This window comes from Thalassophryne amazonica, chromosome 15, assembly GCF_902500255.1.
Source record: "Thalassophryne amazonica chromosome 15, fThaAma1.1, whole genome shotgun sequence".
NCBI classification, from domain to species: Eukaryota; Metazoa; Chordata; class Actinopteri; order Batrachoidiformes; family Batrachoididae; genus Thalassophryne; species Thalassophryne amazonica.
Window position 1 is genome coordinate 82744639 of NC_047117.1, and position 21146 is coordinate 82765784.

Consider the following 21146-nt stretch of genomic DNA (forward strand, 5'->3'; position numbering starts at 1 on the left):
CTTAGTGATGGTTTCTGGGAATTTGAGTTGCTTCCCAAGGTCCACCCTCATCTGCCAGTTGCAAGCTGTTCCCAGCTTTTGCTTGGAACTTCTGGCTTTAACACTCCTCCTTGACTCCAGCTCTCACCTCCTTTTGGACCAGGTTCCGCGTTTCTTTGTCTTTAAGTCAGCTGTAGTTGGCTGTTGGAATACTGTCCAATCCTGCAGGTACTACTGCCACAGTTCCCACCAGTGCCTTGTGACAAAGCCTTGACTCTGACCGGTTCACTGCATCTTGTGCCCTCCACTTTCTTCCGGACCTCACCTCAATTAAGGATGGGGCCGACCCGATCCAATATCAGGGAAATCTCCCGGCATGAACAAATGAAGACATTTACGTTATAGTAGGGACAATGGTTTCAGTGTGTGGCAGGGTGGGGGCGTGGCATCACAATGGCAGCTCCATATAATGATGTGGAGCCGCCATCATGATGGATGAAGTAATCATCTAACAACCCAACCTGATTGAACGTATTGACTCCACTAGTCTAATAATACCTTCATTAACACCTTTCAGACACATCAGGTGCACGTGTTTGTATTTCCAGACCTGTGGTCAGTTTGCACACGTTAATCAAAGCGAGAGGGTGGAGACTTACCCTCCACACCCCTCCACAGGAACAGTTTTGATCACCTCTGCAGTGTGGAGACTCGCTGACATGCACATCGGATGTAGAAAACGTGTCCTGTAATTAAGCACCTACTCACAATGATGCACTGTTGCTGCCTGGGCTTAGCTGTTGGCTCCACGTCCTCAGTGCACTCTTGGGTCTTACTGTCTTTTTCTTTTGTTGTTGCACATTTTATTCCTTATGCAAATGAAGCCGATAAAACAAAGCAGCTGCGAGGTGGCCGAGCACACCTGAAGCTTCAGATTAATGTGGTGTACAAACTGAACGTTTATGTACACGCTGTACGTGAACAGCACTGTGGTTATTAAGACTTTTTGTTCTCACCATTCCCTCTGTCCTTTAGTTTATCCTGTTCTCTCTTTCCTTTTTATTTTTATCTTTTCAGCAGTTTTTCAATCCCTCGCCACCATTTACACCGCATCAAACAGATGACGAGTAAATAATTAAAACTCTATAAAAGTGAACTATCAGCAATAACACAATTCGACATCTCGCTCCATTTCTCGCTCTCACATCCCTCTCACTCTGTTCATGTCTGTCTTCTGTCCCTCCCCAAGAACTACACACAGTACATCCCTCTGTCCATCTACGACCTGCAGACATGGATGGGGAGTCCATCCATTTTTGTCTACGACTGCTCCAACGCAGGAATCATTGTCAAGTCCTTCAAACAGTTTGCCCTGCAGAGAGAACAGGAGCTGGAGGTGGGTTGGATGCATTGGCGTGCACACACACACACGCACACGCACATACACACACGCACGCACATACACACACACGCACATACACACACGCACACACACACACGCACACACACACACACACACACACACAGCTGGCAAGTGAAATAATCTTTCAAACAGTGCAATAAGTCGTGCAGCAGATAACTGAAACAATCATGCAAATGGTGATACAAGCACCAAAGTTGGCACAAATACTCCTTAGACATCACTCTTTTGAAAAAACCGACTGGCCACTTGAATTTTCAATAGGCGACCAGGTAGGGGTCAATTGAAGAATTACACAGGGGTCAAAATTAAAAATGCTCAAAACTACATCACATTATTTGTCTGATTGTAAAGATTCCTAAAAGGTATAGTTTGGACTGTCTATGACTGAGTGTTCTGGAGTTATGGGGTAAAAACAGCAAAAATGGCGACAAAGGTCAGTTTCAGTTTGTACAGGGGTCAAAAGTTAAAGTGACTTCAATTTTGGTAAAAAAAAAGTGGTGCAAATTATTGGTTGAGCTAATAGGATTAATAAATGGAATAGTTTTGATTGTGTTGAATATTTGGTCTCCAAAGTAAAGGTCAAACAAGGTCAGCGTCCATTGGATTCTATGACATGTGACATATGTTACCCCTTACACACACACACACACACACACACACACACACACACACACACACACACACACACACACACACACACACACACACACACACACACACACACACACACACACACACACACACACACACAGAGAGAGAGAGGGAGAAACAGTTCCACTACAAACTCAAGTCCTTCCATTTTCATAAATGTTGTTTAGTTATTTATTTTGCTTTCCGCTTCCTCCGGTTCTCTGGTTGCCACAACAGATCCGGGACAGATTCCCGTTGAGCCTTGACGCAAGTTTTATACCGGGTGCCCTTTTGGCACAGCTCCAGTTCCACATGGAGAAATGGACTCCGCTCCTGGTGTTCCCAAGCGGATTCTCTAAAACCGTACTAATCAGTCCTGCTTCTCTTCTGAATTCTTCTGACAGAATCAGGTGTGCAGAGTGGCGCTGCTCCAAACTCCACTCCCTTTGCTACTTTATCTTTTTATTGCATTCCTCCTTCTCTTCCAGAAATGGCATATTATGTGAATTCCTAATGAGAATTTGCTGTCATTCATCTCAATTATTCATGGAGAAGTTTCAGCCAGACTCTCGATTAGCTGGAAAATGAGGGAGGTGGAGACGGCAACCGAATGAAGAAGCACAAAACCAACAGCGCCGACAAATACAGAAGCAGGAAAGATGCAAGGTGGCGAGAAGGAAAATAAGAAAGTAAAGGTGAAGGCAGCATCCAAACCGCTGAATTTGACAATCTGTCACAGGTTTCTTTTCATTCTCAACCTTCTGCTCTTTTCTGTGCAAGTTTGCAGAGGTTGTGACAGGGTGATGGCATCAGGTTAAAAGGTTTTTTTTTTATTCAGGACAGCTGCTTTTTAGTGGAGGTTAGTGTTGTTTAAATTGTTGCCATTAAACTCTTCCGAGTACTGATCCAGGTTGACAATCATTGCACTGTGGCTGCCTGAGTAGAGTTGCAGTTCATTGTCTACTAACCACTGACAGAATCTATTACCAGACGCAAAATACATCAGACACATTGCAGCTAGATGACGACTGTGAAAGTGTGATTTTTATTTCGGTAGCCGTGTTAGCAGGTTATAGCGTTCCCACCAACTGCATGACGGAAGCATCCCAGACGCGTCTCTTGTCACGGCTGCCACTCAAAACCAGCAGATTCAAACCAGCACCCATTTTTCACTCGTGACATGAATGACATGGAGCAAAAACAAACAACATCACAGACACGGAAATTATAAATATAATTTAAAAAATAATATTTTTTTACCTCAGCATTTGAAGAAGTCTCATGACTCATATCCAGCTACAAGAATTCCATTATCTGCTCTTCGCATTATCAAATACTGTGCATCAAAGTTCACTGGATTTGGATTAATATAAAAACGGATGCTGAAATATTTCGGAAAAAGGGACGAGGATGGATGTGGAGAGGAGAAGAATCAAACAGTGTTTCCCTTCTGTTATTATTTTTATTAGTAAACGAGGACTTCTTTTAAGGTTAGGGTTACCAAAGATTTTCAGCACGCACTATGCGTGTACAGTCTCACTCCAGCCAAGGTCCCAAAGTTGGCAACCCTGGAGTGCAGCAGATGTGTGTCTGCTCCAGCTGCGCACAGAATAAATACGTTCTCAGACTCCTGACCTGAACAAAACACACAATATTGTTAGTCACATTCATCACTTTTTCATATTTATGGACCATTGTGCTGTTAGCCGACTTTTCAATTCCTGGACTTTTCGGCCGTGCATTCAGCTGGGAATCATGAATTTTCTTGAAATGCTGCTCCAAATTCCCTTTCTTCAGTAAAGCCACATTTACACTGCAGATAAGACAGAAGGATTTGCCATTCGAATAAATGAAACCTTCACTCATCGTAAAAATGATCATTTTTTGTTTAATTCTTCTCCACCATAGAAGAAGAAGAAGAAGAAAAGCTCTTCTTCTGTGGCGTTTAATGGCAGCTGGCATCCTTATTGGTGCATTGCTGCCACCTTGTTCATCAGTCTGTCATAGCAGCACTAAATCCTCTCAGGTCCAGTGATAGATTTTTTTTTTTCCAAGCGATCGTCTGGAACTCAGCCCGAGATCAACTGGTTGGGCACACCAGGCTTAAAGAGTACTTATATCCACTGCAACGATCCACAAAAGGGCAAAATCATTCATTCGTTCCTTTTTTTTATACCCACTTACTCCAATCAAGGGTCACAAGGGGGCTGAAGCCTACACCTCAGTCATAGGGTGTGAGGCAGGGACAAGATGCCACTCTATCACAGGGCAACATACAGACAAACAAACCCATTATGGTGAAATCACTTTTGAAAAAAGTAATTTCACAAAAGACAGAGTGCATGGAAAAAGCCCACACTCACTGGATTGAGATGGATATAGCAGTGATGCAAGTGTTTTATACATACATATATACATACATACATGCCTTCAGCGGCTTTTATATAACTCCTAAATAGATCCTTGTCATTTGACTGGTGGTTTGTGTGTCACGTGAAGTAGAAGCGCTGTCGGATGAAGAGCTCTACAAATTTCTGCGAGATTTTTCGCTGGATTGAGGAAAGCAGACGAAAGTCTGTACACTAAGAATTTTGGATTGGATTGTTTTTGAACTATCTGACTGTTTTTGTAAGTTGACTGTGAACAATTTTGGATTGGACTGCTATTTAAAGTTCCTGCTAGACTTTTTGGAACCTCTTGACTTCAAAAGACCAGTGACGCACAACAAAAGTCCCTTTTCTCTTGTTCATAAATTAATAAAATATCAAATGACAAGGGTCTATTTTATGCATTATATAAAACAAATAATGAATGTTTTTTTCAATGGTGCAATGGTAAGAATATTTTATGAGCTGAAAGATGAAATGTGCGCACTCATAAACATTCATTATTCCTGATATCCTTCAAGGTTTCAGGAGCTGTGATGCTGACAGAACAGCTAGTTCTTCACAGTCATGGCCACAATGCGTTCGTGGTGATTTAGCAAAAAAAAAACGTCATCAAAAGCATTAAATACGTGTTATTCCAAGATTCTGCTGAAATATTGATAGCCAGCCAGCTATCAAAGGGCTATCAAAGCAAATAACACTTGTCCATTCTGTACTGTGCTGCTGTTCTACAAAAGTAACTTGCATCAAGTCTTACATCATCTTACGCTTACATCATACAGGGTTTAGATGTGGGTGCAGGGGTGTCAGTAGAATCACCTTGTCTGCTCGCCTTATAAGCACAACTTAGAACTTCTGAAATGATGATTCTTGAATGAAAGTGTTCAGTCGGGTCCATAAATATTTGGATAGTGATGCAATTTATGAAAACTTTCCTTTGTACACCACCACCACGGAGCTGAAGTTCAGCAGTCAAGAAGTACTTGTAGTGTAGACTATCATCTTTGATTCAGGGGGTTCATCAGAAATATTTCATTAACCATTTAGAAATTGCAGGCATTTTTATACATTGTCCCCATTTCAGAGGCTTCAAGTATGCAGATAAGCTGTTACGGTTAGAGGTCCGGACGGGACCGATCCGGTGTAGACAGTGAACTCAAATGCTGGAAGCAAGGAACAGAACTGGTTGTGAACGAAAAGCTATTTATTTACAATAACTGGATAAATAATAATACTGCGTTGGGGGTGCCTGCAGAATACAGAGTCAGCCCACTTGTAGCGGTGGAAATTAGGGAGCTGCAGGTTCCCGAGCCAGTCTTGTAAGAGAACTGAAATCCTGGAGTATATGGGACTGGAGCCGGGGCCAGGTGGGACGCATAGAGCCGAGAACAGGAACTAGGAGGACGGAGGAGAGAGGAGGTGAGTGATCGCACTCATAAACACTAAAGCCTTTAACAACAGACAGTTCAATGAAGGCTTAAAACAGGATTGTTCACAGTTCTGGAAATGAGGTTTGCTGTTCAGGAATCGTTCACAGTTCATGAATATCTTCAGAGGTCAAAGGTGAGGTGCTGTGTGTCTTGTGACACAGTTCTAGTTAAGCAGGACTTGACTTTAGAAACGACTTGGACATTTTTTAGTAGTTCAGTATCACAGTTCACACAGTTCTGGGAAAACAGTTCTTGGTAATAGTTCTTGGTACTAGTTCTTGGAACAGTTCAAGATGCCAGTTCTTGGAAACAGTTCTTAGTCATGCACAGTCACAAACAGGGGCAGGGTAAGAACGGGATCTCACAGAACATAAGGGAACTTAACTGAAGCGTGACAGAGCTACACGCTCTGTAGCTGTGAGCCAGAGGGCTTCAAAGTGATATTGTGCACAATGTGGCATGGGAGCCAGGAATGTGTGTGACCAGGAAGCCACGCAGGAGAGTTTCTGGAAACACCAAAACATCAAGGAGCTCTACTATGGACATTAGAGTTGGCCAGGTTACGTTGGAACAAGCTACGGAGAGTTCAGACGTCAGAGCGCATGGAAGCAACAGGAAAGTCAAGGTCAAGGTCATGGAAGCTTCACAGTCAGAATGCAATGCAAAAACCTGGCAGTGAATGAGCTGAAGGCCTGGGTTTAAGTAACCTGCTGCTGATGAGCCGCTCATGAACATCAGGTGTGTGTCGATGATGAGCTGTGGAACATTTGGGCCTATGAAAATCCTTAACTTGAAACTGAAATCTAAAGGTTTGCTCCAAATGCTGAGGCTTAATTCTGTAGTTTCCCATTTTTCCATAATATAAGTCACAGTTTGTAAAGGTAGGCAAATAATTCAGAAGCTGTTAGAAGTTATTCCATCAGTAACTCTGTCAAACAATAGAGAAATGCAAGTCGAATTATAACTCATTGCAGTCAAACATTACCAAATGAATCCCAGATTATATTAGGTTTTCATTCGGAAGCTTTTATAAGTCATTTCATCAATTTCTGGAATTTTCTATGTAGTTTATTTTGAGGAATGTAAACTATTGGCTCACTAAAAATATAAGGGTAAATAAAAACTGAAATAAGTCTGTCTTGTCACGATTTTCTTTAAATAATGGCAAGTGGAAATAGACATTATAATTAACTTAATATTTTTTAAAAAAATAGAAAATTGAATATCTGCACGAGCAGAAAGTTAAAATTCAACAACCCCTATGTCAGGCTGCTGCTATGCAAGGGGCCCACTACACACCGGGAGCAACTAGGGGATTAAGGACCTTGCCCAAGGGCCCTTAGTTATTTTCCAATCAGGCTGGGTTTTGAACTGAGGATCCTCTGGTCTCATGCTCAATACTTAACCACTAGAGACCGTCACCTTCTCCATTTCTGAACATATTTATAAATTCTGTGCTTAAAGTTCAAGACTGTAACTACCAGTTGATAATAAATCATCAATTAAAAGTAAAAGTCAACCCGAAGCTGTTAAACAGAGCATTTTGTTTGTAATTTTCTCCTAAATGGGTGACTTTTAAATATTTATTTTACTTTTTAATCATTATTATTGTCTAGGTTTAGCATCTCTACTAATGCAGACCGATGATTCATAAAAGGTGTGTGTAAAAATAACAAATGGAACGTGGAAATCACAGTATGTGCAAAATTTTCTAAAAATCAGATAATCAAAGTATGTAATTGTCAAATTGCGCTTTGATTTTACACTCAAGCACTGTGGCTTGTGTTTAAAGTGAACAAACTGTCCGAGCTTTACATTGTCGGGGACTCTTAAGTAGAAAGGCTCAGATGGTGCAGAGACGAGGCAGAAACAGAAGGTTTTGGGGAGCAGAAGTGTTTTATTCCTCCAGCTGCTTTGTGCGGTGGTTACTGTGTAATGGGCCACTTGGGGCGCTCCCAGGGCTACAGCCCAGATAAAAGTGCTCTCTTTCTTCATTTGAGAGCAAGTGAAGACCTCAGAGAAAAGACTCGATGTGGCTTTAGTCACTGTGACGGGTTGTAAGCTGAGAGATGTGTGTGTGTGTGGCTGAGGAAAGAATGAACAAACTCAAAGAGGATCATGTTTTTGTGAGGTGTGCCGTGTTCTCCGTTAGCTGTGTCATTTTTTTTGTAGTTTGGTGGAGTCTCGAGTGTTTGACAGACAGTAAGATGGGGTAGTTGGATAAGATTCATAACTTTTTGTGCACACACGTCGAAATTGGGGCATATACAAGAGCCCGTGTATGCATGACTTTTATAAGAGAACTAAACCATTTAATCGGGTTCAATAAAACATCACAAAACATGCAAAGATGTGCACGAAGGACAGTACACTGAACAAAAATATAAATGCAACACATTTGTTTTTGCTCCCATTTTTCATGAGCTGAACTCACACATCAAAAACAGGTGTTTCCAAAAGACACACTTGCGCACAATTTCAATATCTTTGTATATTTCTTTTTATTCTTTTAGACATCTGAAACACATTTTAAAAGTATTTGCGTGTTTTTAAAGAACTGTCTATGCATTTACACATTTTACAACCTTTGTAAAAATGGTAAACCTGTTTTTAAAGAACTTTCTATTCTTCCATTTTTATCTTTTATATTTTAAACATCATTTTATAAAACATTTAAACATCTCTGTGTGTTTTTAACATTTTTGGCATAACTAACACATTTTAACATAAATAATAAGGGATGGGTATTGATAAGATTTTATTTATCGATGCCATTATTGATTCCGCTTATCGATCCATCGTTTTACTATACACATACGTCGTCGTTTTACATACGTATTACTATACTATGCCAGTATGCTAGCCATACGAAAGGGAAAATAAGTGAGTCTTAAGTCTGGACTTGAAAGTCTCTACAGAATCTGACTGTTTATTGACGCAGGAGAACATTTCACAGAACAGGGGCATGATAAGAGAAAGCTCTGTGAACCGCAGACGTTTTATTCACCCTAGGGACACAAAGTAGTCCTGCACCGTGAGAACGCAAAGCCTGGGCCGGTACGTAGGGTTTAATTAGGTCAGCCAGATAGGGACTTGCCAGTTTGTGAACAATTTTATAGACTAGTAGCAGAACCTTAAAATCTGATCTCACTGGGACAGGAAGCCAGTGAAGAGATGCCCAAATGGGTGTAATGTGGTCAAACTTTCTGCCAAAAGTCTGGCTGCAGCATTTTGAACCAATTGGAGACCCCTAATGCTGGACTGTGGTAAACCAGAAAATAGAACATTGCAGTAGTCTAATCTAGAAGAGACAAATGCTTGAATCAGTGTCTCAGCATCAGCCATAGACAGGAGGGGACGAATCTTTGCTATATTTCACAGGTGGAAGAAAGCAGTCCTCGTAATTTCTCTAATGTGGAGGTCAAAGGACAACGTAGGATGAAAAATTACACCAAACTTCCTCACTTTGTCAGTGTGATGTATGACACACGAGCCTAGGCTGAGCGTTAGCTGGTCTAATTGATGCCAATGTCTCACTGGACCAAGAACCATCATTTCAATGTTATCAGATTTTAAAAGTAGGACGTTACTAGACATCCAGCTTTTCACTGATGTAAAGCAATCTTCTAAGGATTTTATGTTGATGAGATTACCAGCAGTTATCGGCATGTAATCCACCATGCTGCACTACAGTAGATGCACATACAAGATAATACATGCAAATACTAGTATGGCAGAGTCCATCATTTTATGAGCTTGTAGTTCACGTTGCCATCTGAGCACTTGACCGTTGCACCCACGCAGTACAGGAAGTGTGTAAAAAATGAAGGAAGGGAAACTGAAGCCAAAGAGTAAATGAGTTGCTGTCGGTCTTTTAGTCATGCAAGCGAAGAACCAAGCATGGAGCTCCACACCTCACCCACACACTGTGTGCATACATATTGAATGGCCTTAAAAGATGAAAGCACATAGTGCACAGATTGTATTGTTTGGAATGAAGGCTGAAGATGATCATAAAGAAAATGAATGAAGCGAGAGATAAACATAAGGTCATTGATTGCTCCAACACACCAGTAACCTCTTCAGGCACTCGATCATTTAGCCCTATGTGGGAGTACTCCACTGTTGGCCCAATGTAGGGGAGGGACAACAAGACCCTCCAGTGCAATTAAAACGTATTCAGACTCGGGTCACACTGAATAGCAGCATCCACCATAGTTTATTTTGACCACTGCTGAGCGGCATCATTGATAATAGGTCATTATTGTTACCTCTGAGAGAAAAAAAGGAATTATTGTGGGTGAGTTCAACCTGTGCTGTTACAGACCATCATAACCATATGTGGTTTGAACATTAATGTCAACATTACACAATTTAATGCCTTACAATTGTAGTTATTGTAGTCCCTGGAGGAGCTCAGTTTGTGTCATTCTAATGTACATGCATAAGTCGCCTCAAAGCACTATATAAGAGTAAGGTCTCAGTTTTACCCACCCAAGCATTTTGTCGACAGTGGTAATGAAAAATGCTCTAGGTGGAGGATTGTATCTTGGGATCTTGTTCAAGAGTAAGTTGGAGTATGAGATTGACAGATGGATTGGGGCAGCATCTGATGGTTTACAGATAGTGTACCGGCCTGCCGTGGTGAAGAAGGAGCTGAGCCAGAAGGCAAGGCTGTCAATTGACCAGTCGATTTATCCTCTTATCCTTTTCATATGATCATGAACTTTGGGTAATGACTGAAAGAATAAGATTGTAAATAAAAGCGGCGGAAATGAGATTCCTCCTTCAGGTATCTAGGTTACAATCCTGAACAACTTGAGAAACTCGACTATCCTGGGGGTGGAGACTCGCTGCTTCTTTGCATTGAAAGGACTCAGTTGAGGTGGTTCGGACATCTTGTGAGGATGCCCCCTGGGAGACCCTGGGAAATACCCAGGACACATGGGATGGATTCTGTTTCCCACCTGGATTGACAATGCCTCAGGATCCCCTGGGAAGTTACCAGACTTGGCAGAGGATAGGGAAGTGTGGAATGAGATGCTTTGTTTGCTGCCACCGCTACCCACACCTGGATAAGCGGCTTAAAATGTTAATGAAAAGTGTTCTTTCATTACAGGAAGAAATCTCAAGCAGACTAGAATCAATGGGATGACCATCTGCTTTGTCAATTCTAACAAGACAAGGCACTGTATTGAAAGTAGACAGCAGGTTGAGACTAGCCTGGAGAGGTGGAGGTATGCTCTAGAGAGAAGGGGAATGAAAGTCAGTGGATGAGAGTACAAGTACTTGTGTGAGTACTACAGTTGCAGGGAATGGAGGTAGTGAAGGTAGAAGAGTTTAAATAGTTAATGTGAACTATTCAAAGTAATGAACAGTTTGGTGGAGAGGTGAATGAAGAGTGCAGGCAGAGTGGAGAAAGGTGGCAGGATTTGTGACAAAAGGGTATTTACAAGAGAGAAGGTTTACAAGACTGATGCTGACGTCACATGGTGTTAGCTGAACGAAGGAAAAAAGTCCCAAAGTCACAAATCGTCTAGAAAAAGTGGTCGAATGAGCCTGGACTTCTCCCATCAATGAAAAGTGAGTGCAGAGCGCATAAAAGACTGAAATGAAACAGAAACTAACAAAAGAAAAACAAAGTGACAGCGTGATCATTTGTGCAGCGAGTCTGTGCTGTCCACAGCCACCTGTGCACACGCACGTCACAGCCAGAGACATAGAGAGAGAGAGAGAGAGAGACTGGAGGTTGGACGAAGTTGGACGACAATCAAACAGAACGTTGACGGTATGGTAGCTACACAAACGATGAGGAACTGTCAAGAGAGAAAACAAAACGGAATACGGACAAATTGAGGTTGTCGTCAGGATTCGTTCACATTTTTCAACAGTTTGAAAATTAGGACGAAGCGCCAGCTACAGAAACAAAGCTGGACGATGGTTAAACGATGTCTCAGAAAGTCAACGTGAGTCCAGATTTCTTGTTTCGTTTTGGTTTCGGTGTCCTTTGTTAGTGCCGTGTGACCGGGGCTTCAGGATGGAGTCACCAGGCAGGAGGAGAAGATGGGAGCCAAAGAGGTGGTTTATGGATGTGGTGAGGGAGGACATGCAGGTGGTTGGTGTGACAGAGGAAGAAGCAGAAGACAAGGTGAGATGGAGTCTGATGAACGACGCAGTTTTTGCATTCTTTCATGTTTTATTTTCACGGCCTTGTTTGCCATTGGCATGGTGAGCATTTTGGCCAAGTAGAAGCTCTATGACTATCTTTGCATCAGAAGTAGGAGAATGAGCGAAGCTGGTTTGAATGGTCACTTGGTAACTTCCTTAAAATATTTTGTCACTTCCTGCATGATGACAGCAGTAGCTGTGGGATGTAAGGGTTTTATTTGTTTCCTTCCGATCATGCACTGCAGCACTCACAGATCCGGTTTACGTCAAGCGCGTATGTGGTTTGTGTGTTTGTGGTGCCAGCATTTGCAGGACAGATTAAAGCTCGACCACATTCCTCTTTGATTTTAATGAATATTTAATGTGCGGCTGAAATATTTATTGCAAGGTAAGAGTTGCTTTTTGATATTTGGTATGTTGAGTGCACCTCTCGTGAATGCTCCTCGTCCGTGTTTTGTGTTGTTGAAATTCCCCGTGAGATTAGTTTCACGAGTATCACTCTGAATAAAATTCTCAACAATTAAATTGTGTCCCGATAAGTCCCAAAGGAAACAAGTAATCTGTCAGGTTGATTTTCATGGTAATGCGTGAGATTACAATATGCTAATGTGATAATTACACTGGATGTTCTGCATTAATCAGCTTCTGCTGGCAGTGCTTTCCTATTTACTGCACGGATTATTGTAGCGCGCAGCCCCACATTCTTCTTCTTCTTCTTTTACAAGACTGTTTTTCTGCGGTTTCCTCTGAGTGGCTTCAGATATGTTGCTTTGTTTGCACTGAGTGTTTCTGAGATCAGGTCTGCAATCTCCTCATTATAGAGAGATGGATATTACCCAAAGATTGGCACACATCCATTCATGCTCACGCAGTTACGAGTGCGCCCACTCATGGCTAAAAGCAAAAAAGAAGATGCACAATGAGTCACATGCACGTAATCATGCTCTACCCTTTGCATTATTCATCTGTCATCTTATAATGACTTAGTGTGTGTTCTCAGTTCCTTTTGCTGCACTGATAGAATTGTCAGATTTTTCATTTTGAGGTCTGATCTTTTTTCTTTTTACTGCCAGATGAGTTATTATAGATTGAAATAGGGAATTATCAAACTCCGGATGGTTTGGTATATAGGAGTCAGGTGATACTGCATAAATCCATACGGTCTTTCTCGTTGAACCGGCTGTTTAAATTAACATGGTCAATGAGGATCATCACTTTCTTTTTGTGCGTCTGGTCTGGATAATTTGCTCTACGGTATCTTTGTTTTAATAGTGTTTGCTTTTTGTCATCTCGGCACCCCATTGAGCTTCAGCCACGTTTTGTTGTCTTCTTTTATAATGGACTCCATTAACCTGCAGGCTCAAGGAGACTTGTGCAACCCATCCGTGTTCACCACAGGTAGAGTGGTTTGAGTCACTTATATTTAATTTTCAGACACAGTAAAAACATAAACACCCAGGGAATAGGTACTCTCTCTCTGTGTGTGTGTGTGTGTGTGTGTGTGTGTGTGTGTGTGTGTGTGTGTGCGTGTGCGTGCGTGTGCGTGTGTGTATTTGCACACATGAGCCATTGTGTCCCTGTTTGATTTTTTTTTACTGCTGCTCTGGGGGTTAGGAAGGTTAGACCTTACTTGTGTGAAACGCCTTGAGGCAACTCTGTTGTGATGTGGTGCTATATAAATTCAAATAAATTGAAATTGAAAAATTTTACCTCTCAAGTGGGGACTATAGCCCCATTTCCGTCACAGGAACTCAACCTACCACCCACAAGCATTCACAGGAATGGTCCTTGGGAGGTGATGGTCTAGTGGTTAGGCTAGGCCTGGGCGATTTGACCTAAAAATAAAATCTCCGATTTTTTTTTTTATTTTTTTTTAATGGACTTTTGATTTTTTTCTGAATTTTTTTTTTCCCCCTTTTTTTTTTTTTAAGAAAACATTTAGTACAAATGACAGCGATAACTCAAAACAACTTTTGCTTTATTTTATCAAAAACTTAACAAAACTAACCCCTACTTACCTCCTGGAATTGAAGCTCCAGCTGTTCTTTTGATTTAAAAAATACACTTGGGTAAATGGTTCCACCAGAGTAAGCTGCTTTTTAGCGGAGGTTTGCGCTCTTGTTCCCCTCGCAAAGTGTGGCATTTCTCCCTTGCAGCTGGATGCCTCTGTTTTAGATGCTGGAATAGGTTTGTTGTGCGGCTGTGTTTTATTGCAATGGGCTTTAGAAAAACTTTGCAGTGTGCAGTCACTTGTTCCACGTCTGTCTCAGCAATCCCAAACCACTAATGAAACTTGCTCTTCATTAGCGGTTAGCCATGTTTGTTATTGTATGAAGGAAATGGGACAGGGAGGGGGGGAAGGTGTGCCGCAGCAAGAGGCGAAAAAACTAGAATTTTTTATTTTTTAAATCGTCCGCAACAAAAAAGTCAAATTAATTGATAAAATCGATATATCGCCCAGGCCTAGGTGGAGGGTTGGGCTTGAGACCAGAGGATCCTCGGTTCAACCTCAGCCTGACTGGAAAATCACTAAAGGCTCTTGGGCAAGGGCCTTAATCCCCAAGTTGCTCCTGGTGCGTAGTGGGCGCCTTGCCTGGCAGCACCCTGACATCGGTGTGTGAGTATGAATGGGTGAATGTGAGGCATAATTGTAAAGTGCTTTGAGGGTGTGACACAGATGGAAATGCGCTATATAAATGCAGTCCATTTATCATTCCTGTAATAGGGAACCATAGTCTCGTTTGAGGGTGGGCCATAAAGGGGTTAAATAAAAGAGCATATGACGTACTTCCGGGGACAGCCCCAGTATCATTATTCACATTAAATATCACTAAAACGTATCGCTAAAATCCTCTCCCATTTGCCTTGTCTTCCTGTCTCTTACTGTCTCACTGGGAACTGGGAAAAAACTGCACTTTTCACAACTGCTTCAGTGACTGCAGCCACAAACAAAAGTGTACACCATTTTTCTGTTAGAAGTGATGCTGAGTTTGTGCAGGTTGTCCCCAGCACTGTGTCTCCATTGTGGTGAAGCCCCACCTGACTCACGCAGCTACGTATGCAGTGACAACAAGCATCTAGTGATGGTACACAAGCAAACTTTAAAATTGGATGCAAGACAACATTAAATTTTGTTTTCGAGGTAATTCTGGTATTTCAGTGTTGGCATGCTGGTAAGGAGGCAAAACCGAGGATACTCCCCCAATTAGATTATCTTCTGTGATGTTTTAATGAAGACGTCGTAATCAAATTAAATACGTTACATATGTTACATATGCATTAAAGTTCATTTTAAAGAACACAAAAAGCACCCGAGAACAGTCACAGCTGACCTTTTCTGTTGATTTGAGGATAATGAAACTTATAAAACAACAACAAAAAAACCCATAAAAAAAGATCAACTATGCTGAGCTTTAGTGATACCTGATTTCATAAAATAAAATAAACTTTGCATCTGTTAGAGCTCGGCCACCACTGACTGTATGGCATTTTTTTGGTTTGATGTTATTTTGTGGTCAGAGAAAAAAAATCAGACCAAGCAGTGGTCAATGTGTATATACAATGTGTATTTAATAAAATTCTCACCCTTTGTTGCAGCATTCAAAACCTACAGTTTATTCTATTTCACTGAAAAAAGTCTGATTATTACTTTGATTCAACCTGAGACAAATTGTTTCCCAGGTTGGGTTTTTGTCTACTAGCTTTCAAGCTGTGTTTGATACAATAGCATCAAATCTTTACGCGACTATGGAAGCTTTGCTCAACAATGTTTCACTTTACAGCATTGACAGTTCTCCTCAATATCAGCTGAAATTGTTCAGCACTAAAGATGCAGAAATAAACATGTCCTCTAACTTATCAAGGTCTCTCTCAATGTTGATGGAAAGGGTATTCTCACATTTAAAGTATAAAACAGAGTACCGGTGTTTTCAACAAAGCACAGCCTTGCATTATTGTTCCTTGCAAACCTCTAGATACACTGAGTTTAAGCAGTGTTTGGAACCAAGTGATGCTCATTGTGAGCGGCTGAAAACCTCCGAAATATGTGGCAAGACATGACTGTACAATTGATCTGCCATTGCTGTTGGGTATAATTATGTATAAATATTTGCATTTGATACCATGAGTGTTAAATATCTGTCATGAGCTTCTTTGTAACATCCTTGATGTTACTCGGGGAGAAAAAGCCAAATATGAATTATGATTGATGTTAGCTACATCTGAATACACCTACTAGCTTACTATGTGGTCGGCAAAAAGCTGCACATCACAGTCCCTACGGTATCCAAATATTCAGTAGGCATTTCGTAGGAGTCCAACCTTGCCAGGATGCTCTATTATCTCCATACTGTGCAAGCAGGCTATGTTATGTTGCATTTGGAGCCCGGTGGCCAAAGAAGAACTTCCCAGGAAAATTCAAAGAAGACAGTGGGCGTATCATGTCCAAGGTACCGTGACATTGTACAAATACACATCAGGAGCCATTTTAAAAAGGCTAGTAAGTTTATTTGGCTTCTTTTTTCTCTTGGATTCACCATAGCGTATCCAGTAAGGATCTACATGTGGATTTGGCACAGGTTTTGCACCGGATGCCCTTCCTGATGTAACGCCACATTCCATGAAGAATGGGCAGGGGTGATACTGAGCCAGGAACCTCCTGCTCTGGACACAAGCAAACTTAAAGGAGACCTGCATTGAAATAAATGTGGTCAGATTTCAGAAAGAAATAGCTGATATGTATTTATAAGACCCTTATGAATGCAGTAAAGTAAATCTGTAAGCCCAAATTTGTAATTCAGCGGAGAAATCTTCGTTTAAAAATGACAAATTTGCAGCTAAAATTTAGCCCTCTGTGAAAACAGTTTGTACATCTGGGTCCTTTCCATGACGTCAGGGACGAGACGATGCGCTCCCGCCTTCAGTCCGATCCCGCATTGAAATTGATTTTATCTGTTAGTAATGTTGCTGTTATACACATCCTGGTTTCACCATCCAAAAGTAAGCTGCAATGAATGTGAGATACAGCTCTGATACATGGTACATGCTCAGATCAGCGGCGACATCGACAGCGGGCGACGTTCTTCCCCCACGCCTCTCTCTCTCTGCCTCCGCTGCGCTTAACGAGTGCATGCGCTCGTTAAATTCCGCTGCGGGCCACTCACACCCCCGTGTCTGCTGTGCAGCCGCAGACATGGCTCTTTCTACTGAATGGTGCAGCCTTGGCACAAGTCCAGAGACTATGCTCGCTGTTTTAATGCAAAGCAGCCGGTGACACCTGTTGCTCGCAAGGACAGACTTGCGGCAAAATCCGCAGCTCCGCACATCTCGGTAATCAGAGCCGTAGAGCTCCGTGGCCGCTGAGAGAGGTTTATATCTTTTTAATGACTTGAATTCTTTGCGGGTCTCGCCTCCGTAGCCCGCGACGGTACATCAGAGGCGAAAGACAGTAGACTTTCAATGCAACACCACTCAGTCAAACAGACATATGAAAAAGTCCCCCAAAATAATTTTCAAGCGCAAATAAAAGAAATGTGTACTCACCAAGCGTACCCCAAGACAATATGAAGTTTAAAAAAAGTAGATCCTTCCAAGAAAAAGACATAAGACAAAAAGGTGCAGATGAAACCTGACGTAAATCCACAAATTACAGTTGGCGCGCGCAATGCATGCTGGGAGAGGGTCTTCTCCGTGATGTCTCGGCGGCGTCCATGATGACAGGGACAGTTTTGCGGAGGGCTAAATGTTAGCTGTAAATTTGTTATTTTTAAATGAAGATTTTTCTGTTGAATGACAGACCTGGGCTTGCAGATTTACTTTACTAAATTCAGAAGGATCTTATGTGTAAATATGTCATTTTTTGGTCCAAAGATCTGACTGCATTTATTTCAGTGCAGGTCTACTTTAAATGGTCTGCCGTTGAAAAATAGAAGTTTTTGTAGCATTCTTCTGTACGGACTTATGCATCTTCTGTTAACATTCAGATCAGAGCACCGATGAGGAGGCTGTACTCACTTACATCTGTATTTCGTCCCTACTACTTGATTGCTTACTTCTTGTATGCACTGCAGTAACAATTGTACTAACTGATGTTTGTACATCGAGTATTTGGATGCAGGGGTTGACTTTCTTGGCTGATACATGGATCCCACCTTTTTATTACATGTATTAGTCCATATTTAAGACTACAAATGAGTTAACCATTATGTTTGTAGGCAGATGGGAACGCTGGACAACTCAAGGCAATACACGAGTAAGGTGTAGACGCCCCTATCACATGTAAGAGGTTGTCATTATTGACCTGTGTATCAGTTTTCATGATGATATGACAAAATTAAAGCCACCAAAAGGAAGAATGTAATTTCATGGCAACGGATCAATATTCGGCACGCCGCCACATGGACGCCATTACTCCTAGCTTCACGGTGTTCATCATGTACGTTCACCAACTTGTTCTGTATGTTTTAGAAGTGGAATTAAGTTGATGGGGTTAACTATGTGACATTAGTACCTGTCACTATGTGACATTAGTACCTGTTAAACTATAATGTTCCACGGCGAAGGCATAGGAACCACACCCTTCGACATAGAAAAAGCTTTTGATCACTTTTGATCAATATAGTCTGTGGAGGATCTGAAAGAAATTTGACGTGCATTGGACAAAATTCCCAGGACAAGTTAATTCAAATACAACGTGTGGAAATCATGCCAAAATGACACGAAAATTAAAAATGGCTTACTTCCTGTTTGGAGTAGACCAATGGTGCAAGAGACTTTTTTGTACATCTATGCAAGTTACACACATGTACCAATTTTCATCTCCCTACTGCAAAAAACCCCTATGTGGAGTGGTTTTTGAATGTTGCAATGCTATAGAGGCATTTTGCGACGACCCTATGACCTGTAAGAGGTTTTACATGCTTGACCCTTGTATCAATTTTCATGATGATATGACAGAAATAAAGCCATCAAAAGGAAGAACGTAATTTCATGATGAAGTGTCGATATTCGGCATGCCGCCACACAGACACCATTACTCGCAGCTTCATGGCGATCATCGTGTACGTTCACCAACTTGTTCTGCATGTTTTAGAAGTGAAATGAAGTCGATGGTGTTAACTATGTGACATCAGCTCCTGTTAAAGTATAAGTAGGACATTTCCTGTTACCACCAGGGGGCACTATAATGTAGGTGGGAAGTTAATATACGGTGATGTTCAGGGCGGAGCCCTCATGTTATCCAGCAAGTTTGAAGGATCCACGATTAAGTATGTGGGCGTGACAGCCGTTTGAAGTGAAACGGCGTGCTCAGAAATGCTTGCCAAGATTTGATGAACCATAGCGGCCACCCCTTTTGACCTACAGAAATTCTTTTGATAATTTTTGATCAGCATGGGGTCATGATGATGTGTACCAAATTTGAAGATGATTGGATGAAATCCCTAGGACGAGTTCGTTCAAATGTAAGTAGTGGAAATGGCCAAAATGACCTCAAAATTGAAACTTTAAATCAAAATGGCCGACTTCCTGTCGACATTTCACCATGACATTAAGAGACTTTTTTGTGCGTCCCAGCATGGTAAATATGTGTACCAAATTTCGTGAGGCTATGACCAAAAACCTCAATGGGGAGAGTTTTTTGAAAATTTGCGGGGGGCGCTATTTTGCCATTTTGTTGCAAGCATGTGCGCGACCCCCAAAATATCGAATTTCGGATCCAGCCGGACGGCTTTGCAAAGTTTGAGTTTTTGAGCTTAGGCAAGGGCCAAAATTGGGGCTTGAAAAGTCAGAATAATAATAAATAATCATAAACAGCACAATTACAATAGGGTCCTCGTAGGACTTTGTCCTACTCGGGCTGTAATAAATTGGCACAGGATTTAGACCACATGCCCTTTCTGATGCAACTCAACATGTTCATGGAGAATTGGGCACAGTTGGCCTTCAGCCAAGATCCTGTTTGAGAGGTGAAAACACAAACTGCTCAAGTCAGCATGCTCTCTTCTGCTTGGCAATTCTGTGAAACTGACTTTGCTATGCAACACTCATACATTGTTGGGATTTGCGAGTACTGTACATTGTCATGTTTGCATTGTTCATACTTACCCACAATCCCCTGAGATACTTGATTAAGTAGGGATTCTTATCTGTACTCTTCACAAAAGTGAGAATTTTCCTTTAATGTATTTGCGTATCCAATATTTGTGGTCTACTTTGGGCAGAAATCAGTGTGTTGTAACATTGTAAGAGGTGTTGTTGGTAGGGTTGGAGGAATTGTTTGTTTTCTTACTGGGGTATATGCCAGGAACTTTAGCCAGCACTGAGGAGAAAACTGGAATTAATATGAATAATACCCAAAGTAGCAGTTGTCCACTTCTGATGCAGTCTGTTCTCCTGAACCCCAGCCAATGAAATATGAGTCATATGCTCTGAAAATCTTTGATTCTTGGCCTGATCTTGGCTGTGCATTAATTGCATCGCTCCCTCAGGGTTGATTGAGTTAGGATTCATTCATTTTCAGCATGTGCTGTACTAACAAGTGTCCTTCTGCTGCCTTTGGTCAATAAATATTATGTGATATAATAGTTTGTTTCAGTCAATATAATGTTTCTTTTTGTCAAAGACTACCAAGAGATTAGAACAAAATCAGAATCTGGACTGAACTCAAAACAATCCAGACGGGACAGTGTACCATAGCAGCTGCCATGCGCATCACGTGCTGTGCCTAGGGCACTGAGTGTTAGAGGGGGCACCAAAATACCCTAATGAATAATGGTCTCCTCATGTTGAGCTGCAAATTCCGAGACACCTTTACAGAAACACCCTTTCTGATGGCTCCTGAAGCCACAGTATAGTAGCTGTAATGAGGAGCGAACACCTCAATGACACCAGTCCAAAAAATAAAAACACACAGTTGCAATACACCCACAATATGCAGCGGCAGTCAGTGAATAGCAAAGCAAGTACGCCAGTAATTACCTGGAAAAAAGTCCAATTCTGTGTAAGTGAAGTTACAGCGAAGCTCCCAACAGAGCGAAACACCGGCTTTGGAGTCTCCAGAGGCCAAAATGTGGCTCAAACCAACGGTTTACAAGCCCATTGCACACGGTTAAAGCACTGATAATAGCTAAT

General features: G+C 41.6%; 1 protein-coding gene across 9 annotated transcripts in view; it reads left to right on the forward strand.

Annotated features, from left to right (window-relative positions):
• rptor (regulatory associated protein of MTOR, complex 1) overlaps positions 1-21146 on the forward strand; it is a 323941-nt gene that overhangs the window by 120916 nt on the left and 181879 nt on the right. For all 9 annotated transcript variants that reach the window (XM_034188053.1, XM_034188054.1, XM_034188058.1 and 6 more), the window contains exon 6: positions 1229-1375. In XM_034188053.1, coding sequence (XP_034043944.1) covers positions 1229-1375 — 147 coding nt within the window. The remainder of the gene's footprint in view (positions 1-1228; positions 1376-21146) is intronic.